This window comes from Manis pentadactyla, chromosome 6, assembly GCF_030020395.1.
Source record: "Manis pentadactyla isolate mManPen7 chromosome 6, mManPen7.hap1, whole genome shotgun sequence".
NCBI classification, from domain to species: domain Eukaryota; kingdom Metazoa; phylum Chordata; class Mammalia; order Pholidota; family Manidae; genus Manis; species Manis pentadactyla.
In genome coordinates, this window is record NC_080024.1 from 46241875 (window position 1) to 46262339 (window position 20465).

The 20465-nt window shown below is 33.6% G+C and overlaps 1 protein-coding gene across 4 annotated transcripts in view; it reads left to right on the forward strand.

Moving 5' to 3' along the window:
• The window catches only part of ITGAV (integrin subunit alpha V), a 91425-nt gene that overhangs the window by 63141 nt on the left and 7819 nt on the right, over nt 1-20465 (forward strand). For all 4 annotated transcript variants that reach the window (XM_036924885.2, XM_036924888.2, XM_036924886.2 and 1 more), the window contains 13 exons: nt 1003-1048; nt 2403-2510; nt 4230-4288; nt 5816-5970; nt 8705-8842; nt 12696-12763; nt 13356-13503; nt 13996-14088; nt 15910-15989; nt 16375-16455; nt 16918-17023; nt 17622-17780; nt 18722-18835. In XM_036924885.2, coding sequence (XP_036780780.1) covers nt 1003-1048; nt 2403-2510; nt 4230-4288; nt 5816-5970; nt 8705-8842; nt 12696-12763; nt 13356-13503; nt 13996-14088; nt 15910-15989; nt 16375-16455; nt 16918-17023; nt 17622-17780; nt 18722-18835 — 1355 coding nt within the window. The remainder of the gene's footprint in view (nt 1-1002; nt 1049-2402; nt 2511-4229; nt 4289-5815; nt 5971-8704; nt 8843-12695; nt 12764-13355; nt 13504-13995; nt 14089-15909; nt 15990-16374; nt 16456-16917; nt 17024-17621; nt 17781-18721; nt 18836-20465) is intronic.

Genomic DNA, 20465 nt, shown 5'->3' on the forward strand with positions numbered 1-20465 from the left:
TTTTTTTTTAAGGCTATTGATATATACTGTCCAATTACAATCTTACTCCCTCCAAAAGAAGGTTTTGCAACTTTTTTAGTCACCACTAGTGAGTGATCATTTTCCCACATCTGTGCCTACACTTGTCATCCTTTGTTACTTTTAAGATAACTTTAAACTGTGTGAGAGCTGGATAATGTTATTTTAATTTGAAGGTTTTGATTATTAGAATAAACAATTTTATTTGCATATATATATTTTGTGAATTTACTTTTTACATCTTTTTTTCTCTATTTCTATTGGAATATTGTTTTTCTTTTCTCTCATTAATTTTATTTTATTTTACTTGTGAGAGTGCCTTAAATATTGAGGACATTAACTCCTTAACACCTACAGGACATATTTCTCAGTTTGTCACACTTGCCTTTTTGGGCATGAAGAAGTTCCTAATTTTTATGTAACCTAATCTACCTGTCTGTATAGTTTCTCACGTACTTTTCTACTTAGAAAGGGCTTCCTCAAATACAGCTTGCATATACTGTGAGAAAACTCTGATTTCATTTTTTCTTCATTGTGAATCAGTTGTACCAGCTACATATGAAAACTAATTCATTCAGTTCTTGTTGAGTTGAATGCTATCCGCTCTCATTCTAAATACTCTAAGTACATGTAATGTGCCTTTTTGGTTTGGTTTTGTTTTTGAAACAAAATGATTACATTTTTTTTTTTAAAGTTTACAATGAAATTGTGAAATCCACAGGCACCTATACAGCTTTGTATATGTGTATGTGTATTTGTGTGGTATTTACTTATTATTGCTGATTTTGACTAAGTATCCATCCAAAAGATTAATGTCTGATTGGTTGAAAGATTCATTTTATGATGAGCATTTGCCTTTGTTGATAGATTATTTGGAGTTTTCATATACTTTAACCTTTTAAGTGTTATCTTTAGGATGGTATGTGAATTTTAAAAACCATAGTAATTATTATTATTAACATGCTTTTCCTACTGTCTTTTAAGACCTCATTGTAGGAGCTTTTGGTGTAGACAGAGCTGTATTATACAGGTGAGTGTGTTTCCATATCCTATATAGAAATATTCTGAATTATTTGAAAGTTTTATAGTTAAGCACAAGTGTTTGAATTTCAGTTTAGTTTTCTTTAAGTAATGACAAAATTTGTTCTTTCTCTTCAAGATTTGCTATAGGAAAGTAGTAAGGCAGGTATAAGTAGATCCCAAACTAAAGAAAGCAGATTTTTAATTTAGAAAAACACTCAAAGTTGTCCCTCTTTGTTCTTTAAATTCTGTTCAAAGATATCTGTGTTTTAAGTCACTCTTTAAAAATTATATGAGTTTACATTTTTCTCTGAGAGGCAAGAAATTAACTTGGTGTTTGTGCCGCAGTATTCTGTGACCACAAGGGTAATATGTAATATCTCCCCAAATGAGCGTTTTCATTAAAGCAATATACATAAATGCAGATTCATACATATTTCCAGTTATTCCCCATATTCCTCAATAACTCATGCCTTAGAATATTTCTGGCATCCCAAGTAGATTAAGGTATTCACTCTTCTGTGGGCTGCATTTATGCACGGTGGAATACCTAACCCTGGCACCATGTAATGGAGTCTACGGTGGGTCAAGCTGATGGTGGCTTTCGGGGCAACATGTGTCCATACAGATTCCTGGGTTTATCATGATGACACAGCCACATTGACCCGAGACCACTGTGTTTTTGTACAGAGTTTAACCCTGTGCGTCTGAACTCTGGAAAACTGTGTTTATTTTAATTTATTGTTTGACTTTTTAAATTTGCTATTAACATAACATATGGATTTAGTAAAACAAAACAATACAAAAAGGGCATACAATTTTTTAAAAAACTTCTTTACTAGTTTACTAGTATATCCTACCAGAAATAGTCTAGTCTATGCATTAAAAAATAGTGCATGTGTGTATATGCATCCTTTGTACTTTGTACATTGTAGTTTGGTTGTTTTTCTCTCATATTAAAGTTGTATCTTGGGTATATCTTAGAGATCCTGTATCACCACAAATGGATTTACAGCACTCATTTCCCCAAACTGTATTACATTACATTAAGTAGATATATCAAAATTTGTTGAATGATTCTGCTTTAATGGATTGAGTTCAGATAGTTTGGCCAGTTGTCCTGATTTGCCTGGAATTAAGGAATTTATCAGGATGTGGGACTTTTCATTGCAAAATCAGGATAGTCCCAGGCAAACTGGCATGATTGGTGGTTTTATATTTAGGTTGTTTATTCTTTTTGGTATTATAAACAATGCTTTAGTAAGCACTGCACTGTATATGCAATGAATGTGAACCTAAAATGCTTAGATTTATCTAACATTTTAAATAACTATTTTTTCCTTTCTCTTTTTTTTCTTTACTAGGGCCAGACCAGTTATAACTGTAAATCCTCTTCTTGAAGTCTACCCAAGCATTTTAAATCAAGACAATAAAACTTGCCCATTGCCTGGGACAGATCTCAAAGTTTCCTGGTAAGGTATTTGTTTAATAATAGTTACTGTAATTATTGGTTCAATCATTATAAAAACAATTGAAGATGAAGGAGGTGCTGAAGTATTGCTAAAACAGTTTCTGTGGGTGTAATCTACTTTCATCTCAGAGTTTGTAGTAATGTTGTTCCAAAGGAGATATGTAGAAGACTCTACAAATAAACTAGTATAAATTAATTTTTAAAAATGATGCATACTCAATGAATACATTCAAAAAGAAGAAAAACTAATAAGATCTCAGAAATTACTTATGTTTAATTATAAATAAGCCCATGAACATTTTAATTTTTAAGAGATATGATCTTTTTCAGATTTAGTATCTATGAACAGTTATAGAAAAATACTGTTTTGTTCTTAATACTCTGGTCTTCTACTTATTCCTTTACTAGTTTCTAAAGAAAAATAGAAATTTTTTCTTGAGTTTAATGCCCAAATTCTTCTCTAGTCCATTGTTTCTCAAGTCTCCACTATTTATATGCTACTTTTTGCTATCTTTTATAAATGTTTTTATTATATGATTCCTGCTATATTTTCATTTTACCTGTTATTTATATTTTTCTTAACATTTTTTCTTTAAATTGACATATTTTACTTTAAAACATTTAAAAATAAAATGGAGATACCAGTATCTTTCTCATACATGTTAAAATAAGTATAAGTTTAATAATGAAACATCTTAACTTATATACTGTTAAAACCACCATGAGTTCCCCACTTTGCAAAATACTGTTGGTGTTTGTCCTAACTAACACAGGAAAATCAGACAGAACATAGATAAAGGGTAGAATGACTGCAAGCTGGGAAAATTTTACTCAAAAGAGTTAATGACAAATATTTTTTCTGATTCTGTTTTTGAACTATATAGTTATAATTCAAGGTTTGAATTGTAGTTATTAAAACATTTTTCAAAGTTTTATTTCTTTCATTGGATTACATTAAAAATTCAGTAACATTTGGTCTTCATTTTTGTTGATTGGCAAGAAAGTTGTTTTCAAGATTTTGGCTTTAAGTTTTACTGCCTTTCTTCCATTCACTCGCCCTACATATCCCTGTGAAGTTGCTGATAATATGGTTGTAATTATGCTAATAATTCAAGGGCTTTGAATACACTAACTAGAGCAGTAGCTTCATATGTTTTTGATTATTGCACATAATAGGAAATACATTTTGCATCACCATCCAGTAAACACATGGATGTAATTTAAAAGTTTCATGAACTTTTGCCCTTGATGCTTAAATCAATTTTTTAATTTATTTTTTTAAGATACTAGATACAACCCGTTAAACTGATTTCATGATCCATTAATAAATTGTGAGAATAGTGTCCTAGAGGGACTTGCTAATTAAAAGGAAACTTTGGTGGGACATTTTTGGTAAATGAGACATTATTTTAAATCTGGTCTGTCATTTCCCTCATTAGGATTTGTCAACAGGTTCTATAAACTTGAGGTTAAGAAATTCTTTTTCTTTTTTTTTCCACATTAAGATACCATGAAAGGAAATGTGCTTACATTACTGAAGGATGAGTTAGGTTATTCATACAGTTTTCATGTTTCAACAATAGTCTGAAGACATGAAGAGAGATTTAAAAAAGGGCTTCACAATGTAAACTATGTCTTAGAAATGTGAGTTTTGATGGTAATATTTAAAGATATGCCTAAACTGCTTTATAGAATTTAAATTTTTTCAATTTTTCTGCAGTTTTAACATCAAATTCTGTTTAAAGGCAGATGGTAAAGGAGCACTTCCCACGAAACTCAGTAAGTGTTCTATGGAAAAATATTATTTTAATGGTGCTGTATATACATCATTTGAAAAATATTTTAGGGTATTTGAATTGTTACTATAGTTGTGTTTTATTAGGATGTTTATGCTTAAAGACATTTAAAATTGCAACATAATTACTTTGGCAACTCAAGCCAATAATACATTTATTTATTGACATTATAAACAAAATAATCCATTGAATGGTAAATATGGCCTTCAGAAAATTAAGCCGTGACCAATGTGAGATAAATGAACTCTAGGGGAAATGAATATCATTGTAAATATGATCTACTGAAAAGTTTATATTTTATGTCCTGGAGAAACCCCCAGCAATCTTATGAGAAGAGCTGCTTTAGATATAATGAGAAGGAGAAAAGGTTTTAGCCACTAAATTTAAACCACGAAGCAAAGTCTTAACTTGACTCTTCCTTTCCAAAAACATTGTTTATGTGGTCCTTAGAGCAAGATTAAAGTTAAGTAATTGTTGCAAAGATATATCAGTATGTGACAGGTGCTGAGGAGTAATAACAAAGCAGAGGAAGAGCGCGGAGCACTGAGTCTTCTGGGTGTGCGTCCTCAGAGCTCCCATAGGGCAGCAGGCAAGGTGGCCCTGCAAGATAGCTTCTCCTTGAGGACCTGAAAGAGGTGAAGGAGCCAAGGGACATCTGGAGGAGTCAGACAGAGGAAATGGCAATTTCAAGAGGCCTGAGGCAGGAGCATGCTTAGTGTGTTCGAGAAACAGCAAGAAGGGCAGTGTGTGTGGGCAGAACAGAACTGGTAGCAAAGGAACCCTGGGTTTTCACCCACATTTGACATGAAGTTCAGTATCTAGAGAAACTTGGAAAGAGATTGTGGTTTTTAAAGATAGGCACTCATCTCTTTTGAAGAAACTACTCAGAGAAGACCTGAATCTTAGAAGGAAGTCATACTAACCACTGTGCTTCAGACCCCTGCTGCACACTCATTTTAAGATGATTCATGCCCTGGTCAGCTGTATTTGGTCACTTGGTTCACGAGGACATGTTCACCTCACAGTCTGATGTGGTAGCTTCATTAGAAGTAGGAGTTGCAAGTGATACAAACTCTTCTTCATTCATCCTGGTGTTTCCTGGAATGGATGCATATTAGTAAATATTTCTTAATCACGATTATCAAGAGTTCTTCTTAGTGGTGGAAGCTTAGTTCACATATATTTCATGTTCTGAACTTCCTCCTCTTAGCATAAATTAAAAAACAAAAATTTCCCTGCCCACCGGTAGTTGTTTTACTACCATCGTTATCTGTTCTCTGAATTAATATATGACATTACTTTGGAGATAGTTAATTATTTATTAATTATTAAATATTTATTCAGAATTAGTATGTTTGGCCTCACTACAATGTATAGACATTTTTAGTGACTTAGAAGCACATTACTTCTTAAGGACCAAATATCTCTCTTTACATGAAAACTCTCGCTGTCTAGGGCAGATAGGTGTCCATAAAGATGATTTTGGTTATAAATCCTTTGGTTTGTCTAGACTTCCAGGTGGAGCTTCTTTTGGATAAACTCAAGCAAAAAGGAGCAATTCGACGAGCACTATTTCTCCATAACAGGTCCCCGGGTCACTCCAAGAACATTACCATTTCAAGGGGGGGACAGATGCAGTGTGAGGAACTAATAGCATATCTCCGGGTAAGAGGTGTTTTCTGCTCCATTATCTTTTTATTTATTATTTTTTCTTTTCATCTAAATGATTTTCACTTTCTGTAAATTTTTTGGTGTTGAGTCAAAAAGAAAACAGAAAAGTGCACCTGACACAATTTGGCTTTTTAAAGTATCAAACCTGAGTAATGAATTTATACTCCTCGCAAACTGAATATTCCAAATGGCCTTTCGACAATAATGCTACTGAATAAATTATGACAAGTATATTTCTCAAATATTTCTGGACTCTCAAGACAGTACAAGAAATCTCCAGGGTCCAAAAAGAAGCAATCAAAATAAATTTAAAAACTCTACTGGCAAAATTTGACTTGTGAGTTGTGTGCAAATGTATGATACAGTGTTGCTGGGGAGAGGATGAGCAGCAATTGCAGATACCACCAGCACAGGGATTCAGACTTGCCTGGGGCCTTCCACAAACCAGGAGTCTGACCTGAGCCTGCTGCATTCAGTCCAGACACTTGCATGAAGCTAAAGTGTTACTATACAAAGTTGCACCCTAACCCCAGTAAGAGCAAATACAAAGCCTCTCTGCAGCAGTCTAGTATGGGATTATGGCACAGGTTAATTACAATCAAATATGAACTCACTTAAAAAAAGCACTGAATGCCTAAGGAAACCAGCTATTAGAAGAAACAAATTTTAAACCAGCCAAGGCTTGGGATGTTGGAATTAGCAGTTACAAAATATAAATTTGTATAAAATGTTTAAAGAAAGAAATTTTTAAAAAGACAAGTAAAGGTTTAGGAAATGTAGCATAATTAACAAGCTTAATTTAACAGATTTATATAGATAGACCTCAGCACCCAGCAATTAGAGAATTAAAAACTTGATCATGTAGGTTCATAGAGGAAGTCTAACAAATTTCAAAAAATTGGAATCATAGGAAATAATTCTACTTGGTCATGGTGCAAATTTTAGAAACCAATGCATAAAGATGAATAAAGAATTGTGGCTTTAAATAACTTACGGATCAAAAAGAGATCATAATAGAAATTTACTTAGAAGTGAATCATATTGAAAATCCTATATATCAAAATGTGTGGAATGTCACTAAAGCAGAATGTGAAGGTAAATAAATAGCCTTAAATGCTTTTCAATTTGAATAAAATATTCAGAAAAAATGAAGAAAAAAGAACTCCACAAAATTAGGAATTGAAAAGGGACATAACTACAGGTAAAAGAGGGATTAAAATAATAGATTATGAATAACTTTGTACTAAAATAGAAAACTTAGACAAAAATAGAGAAATTCTTAGAAAAACATAACACAGACACCTCTTAAGAAGTAGAAAACCTGAATAAATCACTTAGCCATATACACCATTTAAAAAATTGAATTGACAGTCAAAAATCTTTTACACAAAGGAAGCACAAGGCCAGGTGGCTAAATTTACAGGCATCGTCTACCAGACCGTGAAGATCTACAAGACATTCCAATACTAAACTCTTTAAAAGAGTAGAAAAACAGAAAATACTTCCAATTTATTCTGTGAAGCTAGTATAATTGATACCCAGACTGGTCAAGGATATTGTATAAGGAAGGAGGATTTCATACCAGTTTTACATGAAGACACAGATGTAAAATTAATAAATCAAATACAAGCAAACTAAATCATAGCTGTTAAAAAGATGAAGTAATCAGACCAACTTGCATTTATCCTAGGGTGGTTTAATACTAAAAATAGAGAAGTGTAACTTAACACAAGCATAGACTAAAGAAAAAAAACCTGCCATCTTATTTAAGTGCAGGGAAAGCTTTTGATTAAATCAAATAACCACCTGTGATTTAAACAAATAAGTATCTCAAGTTATAACTGTGAAGAAATACCATCTTACATTCAGTCGAAGTCTGCCAATACCTGTTGATTGGTCAAGGTTGAATTAATGAGAATTCTTACACATTGCTGATGGCAGTGTAAGTTGTTATGAAGATTTGGAAAATAATATGGTCTTACAGAGCAGACAAATCTACTTACCACTATGGAAAAGAAGAATCATTATATATATATATATATATTTTGTAATAGCAAAAACAAAAAAAATGCTCTAAACCAAATAACCTTTGATAGGAGAATGGATAAATAAATTGTGCATTGGTTATATGGAAAATCACTCAACAGTAAAAATTAACTTCAGCTATGTGCAACAACAAGGATGAATCCTAACAAGAGTGTTGAACAGAAAGCAAAGCACAGAAGAATACAAATGATCTCATTTTTAAATAAAAAAGGAAAAGCAAACTTTATAAAGAACATAGTGTTCAGGGACATATGCAGTATAATAAAACTACTGAAAGCTAGCCAGAGAATGGTGAACTTCAGATTCAGGATAGTGGCTACTTCTGGGAAGGAAGTGGTGGGGGTAGAAGGAGCATGTGGGGAGCTGGAACTGGAGAGATACTGGGGATGGGCTAGTTGTTACACTGGGCGTGTGGTCAAGTGCCTATTTTTTTAACATACCCTGTATATATTTGTGTGAATCAAATATTACATTTGAAACAAAAATTGATTAAGGGTTCTCACTGGATAAGGTTTTTTTTGGATCCTCTGTCATTCTCACGTAAGTGTAGATTTTCAGAGTTGGGAGGATTGGATTAAGGGATGAATACCGCTGGCTTTGTATTGTGCACTCAGGGATTTCTCCAGATAGTTTGATATCATAGATTGATGTCATCATTAATTTGAGGCTTTTCCATTTCTAGGATGAGTCTGAATTTAGAGACAAACTCACTCCAATTACTATTTTTATGGAGTATCGGCTGGATTACAGAACAGCTGCTGATGCAACAGGCTTGCAACCCATTCTTAACCAGTTCACTCCTGCCAACATTAGTCGACAGGTACTGTGCTTTCTCAACTTATCACTCATTTTATACCTTAATTTTTTTTAAGGTCTTTCATTTCATATTTTTAAGTGTCCTAAGGGGATTTCTTTTGTTATGTTGAGTTTTTAGTCAGGAGTCAGGGGAAGGAAACTGAATTTTTCAGGTCAGAAATACTTAAAGCTGCTGAGAACTTAATGATATGCAGAGAAAGACAGAGTCACATTTTATATGCATAAAACAGTAAAATAATTCATGTAATTCAAAACAGCAAAGTGCCAATGTATTTGCGTAATATTTTAGTATTTTGCTGAACAACTTTTATATCAATGTTATCTTTAACTTAGATTTTAATTGTAAAAAATGGTATATGTGCACATGCATATGCATATATAGTACATGAATCATTTTCATAAAACCAAATAAAACAGCATAACATTTCTTAAAGACTTGTAATATTTTTAGAAAATCCTATGTAAAACCCATGTATTCAAATAGTTATTGAATTTATTATTTCTTTTCTATTACATGTTCGTATTTTTAAATTAATATTTCTGTTCTCATAGCATGCTTTACCGTCAATTTAGGTTGTTATTTCTTCTTGGTCTAACTTGCTAGATCTCATACACATTTTTTTTTGGAATTTGAAAAGACTGTATGACAGCAGCATAAGGTAAATTAAAATATACTTTAAAATCTTTTATAATTTTTATATTTTAATAACTTACTTTATATTGTATTTTACACATGAATGGTCATAGTAAATGTGCCATTTTCTTCTATGCATTAGTATAGAGCTTATAAACATAGTTCCATTAGTTCATATTCTTGGTATTTTTTATTTTTAGTGGATGCAAATATTATGTTGATTAACATTTTAATAATGAACATTTGTGGCCCTCAAGGTCTGTTTTTTTTTAAAAGTTATTTGTTACTTGTTCCTTTACATTGTTTATTTTGATAGAGGTTTATGATTATTTCTCATTATAGTCATAGAATTTTTTAGAAATTGTTAGTGTTAACATTACTTTTGATTAACTTACTGAGACCACCATCTCTTTAATATGAACATGGTTTTAAAGCCAACTAATCTAGTAGGTTAACTTTTGAAACCCCTTTGAGGGAAATAACTTTAGTGATATTTGGCTTCCTTTCTTCTCCTCTTGTTCTTCATTAAGTCAAACCTTTTTTGTTTCCTTCGTGTCCTACATTTGTTTCAATAATGACATTATTTACTTTTAGGCATCTTTGCATCTGCATTCTTACCTTTCTAATATACTTTCATTTCTATGTTAACAATCCTGCCCCATCATTCCTTCTAGTACTTTCTAAAATGGGTCCTTCATTTCACTAATCATATTAAAAACTTTTTCACTGCCCTTTATTGAGTACCGCTGTCTAGTAGAAATATAACGTGAGCCACATTGGTAACTTTATATTTGTTAGTTAGCAACTTTTTTTTAAAAGATAGAAAGCAGGTGAAATTAATTTTAATGATATACCTATATTAGTTGCCAGGACTACTATAACAAAGTACCACAGAATGGGTGGCTTAAACAATAGAAATCTGTTTCTCACTGTCTGGAGGCTTGACGTCTTGAGATCAAGGTGTCAGCAACAGTGGTTTCTCCCGAGGCTCCTGCTTGGCTTGCAGCCACCTTCCCCTTTGTCTTCACGTGGTCTTCCATCTGTGTGTCTGTGGCCAGTGTCCTTATCAGCTCCAGGCATATTGCATTAGGGCCCAACCTACTGATGTCATCTTAACTTAATTCCTCCTTAAAGACCATATCTCCCATGAAATCACATGTGGACTTCAACATATGGATTTTGGGGGCACATAAATCAGTCCATAACAATATCCAGTGTTATCATTTCAGCATGTATTCTATTTAAAAATTATTAGCAACATTTTGCATTCTATTTTTTACTGTCTTCACAATCGACAGTGTATGATATATTTATAGCATATCAATTCAGATGCAGAAGCTTCATCAGAATTTTTTTTCTGTGTTTGGAATTCATATAATTTAAAATTGAAAGGTAGATTCACATACACAAGTTGTTTAAACATACTAAAATTTTTCAATAACAGAATCCAGGATCAGTTTTTAGATTTAAATTAATTAAAGTTAAGTAAAATTTTAAAATCAGTTCCTCAGTCACACTGGGAACAAGTCAAGTGTTCAAAAGCTGCCTATGACGTCGTAGTGGCTATTGGACTGGACAGGACAGCTCTAGAATTTCTCTTTCTGTACCTTAATCCTTTGGAGTTAGAAATTTAGTGCTTTCTGCAGAGTTCTTCCCACCCTCCATTTAGCATCCAAATATGTATTAAGTTTTCACTCTGTACAAGATGTTAGGTGTGTAACTATAGATATTTGGCTCTCTGTGAATGAAAGACATTGCTGTGTGCTTTTCCACTTGTGACACTCTCCTTCCTTACAGTATATTTTAATACCTTGGTTCCACCAGTCAATGCCAGCTAACTCCTTTTCTTTTGATGTAGAGTGGAAGTTAGCCAGATATCCCTTGACCACAGTTTTATTAATATTTCAAACATACTTCTCATTCTAAACTTGAAATAATCGTCATTCTAACTGGAACTGTTAATACTTAGCCATCGCACTAGTTAATTTCTTATCTTTGAAATCCACTCTATATTCCTGAAGTAGATTGGCAGTGATCATGCCTCCAGAATCACCACAAAGTTCTTCTAAAGGTCCTGGGTTTTTTCACTCCCTGTTTGAAGTGCATGGCAACTGCTTATGTCTGGGTCATTGAATTAATTCATCTAATGTTGTTGGGTTTCATCCCAATTAAATTGATGGTTAAGATCTCTATCATATAATTTTATTCTAGGTAGCTGCATATTCCTTGTGACTTGGAAGCATACAGTCATCTTTTTTTGTTTTTAAAGGAAGCCTTTCATTGTTTGTGCCCTTCAAATCTCTTTTCTTTCTGTCTGTCTCTGGACTTGAAGTCCGTTGGATAGTAACAATAGACAAACCAAGAATGGCTTCCTCTTTTTTTCTTAACTTTTTTCTTAATTTTTTATATGCCTTCTTTTGCATCTTGCCAACCTATTCTGCTGCCTCCCACTATTTCTTTCTCTCGGGTTTTGCATACTGCTCCCACTGGCAGATTCTTACAGCCAGATGTAGAGCAGCGAAGTTCAGGTTCTTGCTTGTTTCATCTATCCTGGATTGGCTAACTTTAGTGCTTCTAGTTCCTTTTCTTTCATTTCTTTCTGAATGGCCATTCTTGTGGCTGGACTCATTTTGTCCAGTTTCTGCTCCCTTTGGCCTGCCTTCCAGAATTGCTACTGTATATTCACATCTCCTTATTCTTTTACACTCTGCAGCTCTATTTCCGTGATGTTGGCAGAGGCATAGTCTGTAATGAGAAACTGTGAAAGAGAGTTTATTTTGCCCAAGGTCACACACCTTAGCTAGCTGCAGCAGATTCAAGCTGAACCCTCATTACTTGACTATTACTTTCCCTTCCAAACAGCACTTCAAAACAAACATAAAACTGGAATCATAACATAATTGTATGTATGATATGGAAAACATAAAACTTCAAAATTATAACAGCTTAATTTGAGATAGAACTAAAAGGTTCCAATTAATTGTATTATATATATCCTGTGAATCTTTCTTCCTTTTCATTCTTGACTAGCTACACTGACCTGTTTAAAAATAAGCCGTCATGATCCCTTTTGCCTTCAAGTGTGAAAACAAGTTGATGAGTCTATATTGTATATAAATATAAGCGTGTGTGCGTAAGTACATGTTCATGTAGATTGATACACACTGCATGTGTGTCCTGTATTGGTATGTTTTCATGTAGGAAAAACAATTTTCTTTTCTAGGCTCATATTCTTCTTGACTGTGGTGAAGACAATGTCTGTAAACCCAAACTGGAAGTTTCTGTAGATAGGTAAGTTTTCCTCCAAACAATAAACAGTATAATAAATATAAGTGGACCAGAATATTTTTCTATTCAAAGTAATAGTATATTTTAATGTATTTAATTGTACTGGAGGATAATGCACGATTTTCTACAATAAAATCATCATCATTGAGCTCTAAAAAAATGTACAGTCTTTTCACTACTGGCCCATTAACTGACCAGTTTCCGCTTTGCATTAAATAGTGTCACAAAGTAATGTTACATTCTCCTAAAGATACTCCTCATTGTAAATATACTCCTAACTAAAGGAATATGATTGACTATTTTGTATTATATAAATTGTAAAGAATATGTGGAAATCAAGACAAATGATTAATTTGGCTTTTAGAAAAAAATTGGGATGCAAAGAGAGAGCAAATTCAGTGGTAGATATGAATGATATGCCAGATTTGTACCCACTATGCTCTTTTCCAGTTTTCTATTGAGCTGTGAGGTTGTCTTAAAGTACCTTGAGACACCGTTGAACATGTTAGTGCTAAGTATTTCTTTTGTTTCTTTGAACAGTCATGCTCTCCCCATGCAGTCTTTCTTCACTGTCTAGATTTGTATTAACTTGCAGTGATCAAAAGAAGATCCATATTGGGGATGACAACCCTCTGACATTGATCGTTAAGGCTCAGAATCAAGGAGAAGGTGCCTATGAAGCGGAGCTCATTGTTTCCATCCCACCACAGGCTGATTTCATTGGGGTTGTCCGCAACAGTGAAGTAAGCAAGCTGCCTCTTAAAAATCAAAATGCACTCATAGGTCTCCTTAACATTAATGTGTTACTCCCCTATTTAGTGTAGTATAAGCTTAGCCATTCTACCTAAGGTGAAATTGTTAGAAAGCTTATTTTACATGGTTCCTTTCAAGCCTTTGCATGATGCATCCATAGGACATCTTTAGAATTGCTAGCTAAGTGCCTGAAATGAGGTCAGATAGATAAAGTGTCTAAGCCTGTTGAGGTAATATGATTATGTATCTAAGTCTTCCAGGGATCTTTCGGAAACATTTTTACATTTATATGTGGCAATTGAGCACAGTTCTGGCTTCTCCCATACCCCTGATTTACTTAAATAGATGTATATGCTTTGTAAACAAGGAACAAACATCCATGTGCATAACATTGTCTAGGAATTTTATAGTTTTAGACTTCTGCTTTTTTTTTTTGTCATTAATTTATTTTCCCCTAAATTCTACTTATTTGTCTTTCATAGGCCTTAGCAAGACTTTCCTGTGCATTTAAGACAGAAAACCAAACCCACCAGGTAGTATGTGACCTTGGAAATCCAATGAAGGCTGGAACTCAAGTAAGACATTTTAATTAAATAGATTTTTTTATCTTTAAAAGAAAATACCAAATTTTTCTGTAGCTTTGTCCATAGTAATTTTTCTTATAAACACTTCAAAATAGTGTCTTTACATTGGTTTTGATTTACAGCGTAACAATTAGTAGAGTTTTGCTTAGTTTTGACTAAGATACTAAAATAATGAATTGTACTATTACACTGTATGCAGTAAGTGGTCTTTATACAGCCTTCAGTTTGGTAAATAGATGAGAATATGGATTCAGTGAAGGACTGAAATTGACTTTGATATTTGAAACTATGCTTGAATGAATCCTCAAAGCTGCTCTGACAAATACCAAAGTATTTGTAGGGGGGATAGAATTATCTCATTAACTTGAAGTTGGAAGGTCATCCCAAATCAGATCAAAGAGCTCCTTAGTTGGATCAGGCTCCTCTTCGGGTGGTAGAGGAGGGAACCCAGGAGCTTGAGAGGAAGCTCACTCCGCAAATCCTCTGAAAAGTAAATAAGATATACCTTGTAGAATTCCTAGTTTTAAGGGGAAATAGCTGTATATTTCATGTTACAATTTCAATGGAATTTAACTTAATTGCACATAAATATTTGTAACTTGAACATCTGTGATAATATGGGGCTAATTCGTATTTGCCCTCAACATCTCTCCTATTAGACTGTTAAAAGATACAAACTTGAAACCAGTAGTAAATAAGTCTAAGAGATCTAATGCATAGCATAGTAAATATACACACCAATGTTGTAATCATCTAATTGCCAAGTGACTATATCTTTATTCCAACCACAAAAAAGAAGTGGTAATTATGTGACATGAGGTGCTATCACTACACTGGGAATCATATTACAGTTTATAAATAAATCAAATGAATACTTAGTACACCTTAATATATAGTGTGATATGTCACATACTACAATTTTAAAAATCCCATATTTAAGTATATTTTCCATTAAAAGTAATTATTTTTAAATGCATGATCTCTTAGCGAAAAGTGCTTGGACAAAGTACCCTCCATTGAATTTTCCCACATGTGTTTAACATAATGTTTTATTAACAAATGAACATGCTTTTTATTTTCTCATGTCCTCTAGCTTTCTCATGCCCAGGACATTCATTATAGATGATTTCAGATTGTTTCAAGTGGCCAGCTCCAGGCTTTGTAAAGTGGGAGGCGGTTTGATGAGGTTCCTAAGAAGTAGCATTTTTGTGTGTCATTTGTATGATCCCCGAGAAGCCTACTTTCTCTTACCATGTAGCTCATCTGTTTTCTTTAAAATAATTATTTTCTTTAAAACAGTATGGTTTTCACCTGCAGGAGTTAGGATGATTGTTTTTGGTGGAGTTGTGAAAGCTGTGGAAAAAGTTGGGTTGTTGCCCTACTTACGTCTTTTTTAACCAAGTTCTCTCACTCTTGTAAATTACCCATTTCTTCCTTCCTGCTCCACAAGTCCGGTTGTTAGCTGTCACCCCACATAATTGTGCATAATTGCTGTACTTTCATTGGACCAACAAATACTTACTTTTGCATCTTTTATAAAGTTAATATTATAAGGAGATAATTAGTATTTAAGGAGATATAATTATGATTAATAATTGTTAAGTAGCCTCCGTTATGGATTGGCCCAAGTATCTTAAAAGAAATTCAGTAGAAAATCAGATTTAATTTTCTTTGTTAGAAGTACTTTCAGTTTATTGTAAGCTCAGAAAAACCTTATTTTAAAATATTCTTTTATATTTGGACATTGGATTTGAAATTTCACTAATTAGACATTGTTTTAACTAACATTGCCATATTTTCCTCTTCCTTCAGCTGTTAGCAGGTCTTCGCTTCAGTGTACACCAGCAGTCAGAGATGGATACCAAAGTGAAATTTGATTTACAAATCCAAAGGTATGGAAAACAACTTTTTTTCAGTTCATAATAACTCTTGAGGAAATATTATTTGTTACAAATATATATTATGTAATATATTTTACATTAATATGAAATAAAATAGACAAATTTCAGAACTTGATTATGCCATTTAAAATTAGTATTTATAACATACAACGATTTTATTGTTGGTATTGAGTTTGTAGAACAAAACCAAAACTTAAGTAAAACAGTCATTATCTTGGAATTAAATGCTAATGAAAATAATTATTTTAATTTATAAGGTTTTTATTTCTTTATTGCTTTCAATTTGTTCAGTTTTATTTTCACTGCATTTGCCTCTGTATGATTTGGATGGTGATTATGCTCAATTCAGTTCTAAATGTATTTTTTTCTTTTTCAGCTCCAATCTTTTCAACAAAGTAAGCCCAGTTGTATCTTACAAAGTTGATCTTGCTGTTTTAGCTGCTGTTGAGATAAGAGGGTGAGTATGATTACCAAGGTGAGTATCTCATCCTCATGATTTAAACTACTTAAAAAGTAGTTTGAAAAGTAACTGCTAGGACCTCTTGATTCTTTTGGATAGTAGGCACACCAAGTATAGCAATTTTACTAGTAGCTTATGTAGAAAGATAGGTCCTGCATGAGTTCCAAAGCCCCAAATATTTATTTGGTAATCTGGAAATAGACATAGCAACAGCAGGCAGAAAATAAGTTTATTGAACTTTTATGCACATGGGCTTTTCAGTTCACCTGCTAACACTAGATTCAAGAGTATTTTGTGTGTATGTGTATGTGCATGTACCTATACACATACATGTATAGTTTTTTCCTTTTAATATGTGTTTTTGATTCTGATTTTACTCATTTAGATACAGGGAACTTTGAAAGTGAACTGACAATATCATTTTGATATTCATGGTTGGTTTTCTTTGGTCATGTTTAGAGTCTCAAGTCCTGATCATATCTTTCTTCCGATTGCAAATTGGGAGCACAAGGAGAACCCTGAGACTGAAGATGATGTTGGGCCAGTTGTTCAGCACATCTATGAGGTTTGCAGTTGTTGGTTTTAACTTAAAACCTGTTAGGGAGCAAAGAGAGGAACAGAGGTCAAAAAACAAGTCTAATTTGTATATAACTTCTGCATAGTTTTAATTATGTACCAGAGAGTTGTTTAAACTTTTCCCTATTCATAAATTGCCTTTTTTTTTTTTAGAGAAGAAGCCCCAAGTGGCTAAGGAAAGCAGTTTTTACAAATCATTCTTTAAAGCTGATTATTTCTACTTCAGTAAAAATCATAGGTCATTGATAATTTTCACATGGACATTTTGCAATTCTGACTAAAAGTTGACAATGCCTCTAGTAGATCATTAAAGACTTTGTTTCTGTAGGAAGAAAATTTTCTATGTCATCTTCATCCAGAACTTTTTCATATTGTTCTCTTGTTTATATTTTCATCCTAATACATACTGCCTACACTAGAGGCAAATGTTTGATCTGTTTTTTGTAATAACAATCATGTTGTAACTTTGGAGTAACTATGGAAACTGCTGTTATTCAAATTCTGTACTGATTCCTAAAGTTGCTGAAGGGGAAGCAGTATAGAATAGATTTTCACCCAAAGTATGCACATTTTCTTTTCCTCATTAGCTAAGAAACAATGGTCCAAGTTCATTCAGCAAGGCAATGCTGAATCTTCAGTGGCCTTACAAATACAACAATAACACTCTGTTGTACATCCTTCAATATGATATTGATGGGCCGATGAACTGCACCTCAGATATGGAGATCAACCCTTTGAGAATTAAGGTAAGGTGATTAATAGCAGCTCTTCATATATTTTATTGCTTTTTTTTCTAAATCTATAAAAAATACATGAAATAAAACAACTATTTTAATACACAAACCCACTCTGCTGAAATATTTATAACCAGTGCACTAAAGACTAAGTTGTTTTTTTGCATAATGTATAAGGATCAATTCTGTGAAGTTCTAATGAACCATATGTTTATGTAGTGGTTAGTGAGCCTCAGGAGATATTTTTTTTTATTAAGGTATCATTAATATACAATCTTGTGAAGATTTCACATGACCAACATTGTGGTTTCAATACTCACCCATATTATCAAGTCCCCCCCACCACCCACCCCATTGCAGTCACTGTCCATCAGCATAGTAAGATGTTATAGAGTCACTACTTGTCTTTGGTTCCATCCTGTTGTGGTTTATGCACATGTAATACTGTATCAGAGGTGGGCCTTTTTTGTTGAAATTTTTGTCTTTGAGGCAAAATATAACATTTTGACTTACATAACCTAGAAAAATGTCATTTTATGGAATTGTATATACTTTTGGACATGCTCGTCTTCATTCTAACACATATATTTGGATACAAAGCTATTGTACAATTTGTATTAATGAAAATTAGGAAAACAAAAAATATATACTATGACAGTTACTACAGCACTATGAAATTTCAGGCTGTTCCTGTGTGTTTTGTCAGTTTCCGTTGTAGTTATGCAAAGGGAGAAAATCATGGCTAGGCAGAGATAATATTTTTCTGCATATTAAAGACTCTAATCTCTATTTTCTGTGCTTAACTTTTCACCATGTATTATTTTTTCTGTGAATTTTCCATTGTGCCAAATTTTCAGTCACTGTGTTTTAATCACGTATAACAGTTTATGCCAAAATGTCAATGTAAAATGTTTTCTATCACTGTTTACCACTGTTTATCCATGTAATCCTAGATCTCGAATTTGCAAACAACTGAGAAGAATGACACAATTGCTGGACAAGGTGACCGGAACCATCTCATCACCAAGCGGGATCTCACCCTCAGTGAAGGAGGTATTCACACTTTGGTAAGTGCCATTTCAACAAGCACTTTAAACATTTAAAAATATGTGATTTTAGAACTGATGCCAAAGAACATTTCAAAAATAACAACAGCTGTGCTTGAGAGAACTACATATATTTTTATACCATTCACTCCTCTTTCCTTGTTCTTAGGTCATTTGAAAAAAACCTGGTGTTAATCTGACTATCTTTGTAGATTGCTAATAAAAATATTTAATGCTCCAACTTACTTTACTGACTGCTCCTTTAATTGACCTCTTTCTTGGCCTCAACCTAACCTAATCTTTGAGACTTTAGTGCAATACTGCAGGAAAAACCCAGAAAGCCTCAACAAAAATGTATCACAAGAATAATTAGCCATTACAATTAATCTTCTTTGAGTCAGCTTATATAATGACCATAATGTTATAAAGGGGCTTATTTAAATGTTTGAAATTTAATAGACCTGCAAATCATCAACTAGTAGAGACCCTGGTGTAGTGTTTATGTTCATTAGTCACCAGTTACTTTCACATTTTTCATCAAAAGTGTGAATTTCACCAAATTCTGTGACTCTTCTTAGTATTGTCCACTGCAACTGCTCAGGGACTTTTGGCACAATTAACCACTTTCTCCTCTGTGAAACACTCACCGTTCACTTCTAGGACACGACTCTTTTGGTTCTCATGCTACTACTTCTTCATAATCTCCATTTCCAGACCTTTAAACTCTTACAGAGTATTCCAGGACTCAGATCTCAGATTTCTTGTCTGCTTCATCTGCATTCATTCACTAGATTTGTGCTGTCCAATATTGTAGACACCAGCTGCCTTTTAATTATTCAGTTGTGCCATGTGGCTAGTGGCTGCTGCTTTGGGAAGTGTAGGTACTGATGATTTCTATCATTGTCGAAAGTTCTATCAGACAGTTCTGTGCTAGATTATCGTACTCACTCTCATGGCTGTAAATAACATCTCTGGATGACTTTGATTTATATTTCCAACCTGATCCAGACTCCATTATGCAACTGCCTACTAGAACTCCTCTTAAATATTTAATAGGAGTCTTCAACGTAATTCTAAGAACATTCCCCTGAGTTTTTCCAACTCTGCTCTTTCTACAGTGTTCCAGTTTTAATAAATGTCAACTCTGTTCTCTGTCCAAAACCCAGGCATCATGCTCAACTACTGTCTCTCAAGCCTCACATCCTATATGTTAGCAAGTTCTACTTTCAAAACCCCAGAATCCAGCCCCTTCTCACCAGCTGTACCACTGCCACCCCCTAACCCAGCCCACCTTCCTCTCTCACTTGGACTATTGCCAAACCTCGAGTTGGACTCCATATTTTTGCCCTTTTCCCCACTACAGTTTATATGCCTCACAGAAGCCATCATGATCCTTTTCAATATAGATCAGGTCAGGCAGTCTGGTGTCCTCCCATCTAACTCAGAGAGAAAGCCAGAGTCAGCCTAATATCAGTAAAGCCTAACAAGATCTAGGCCCTGCTGCCTGCATTTCCTTTCCTTACCCTGCTCCTCCCATTTTGGCCACCTTTCTTTTCACTGAACAGACATTCCCAAGCATGTTTCTACTTTCAGGCTTTGAAAATTGCTCTTCTGTCTACCTGGAATCCTGTTTGTCCCGATATTCCCATAG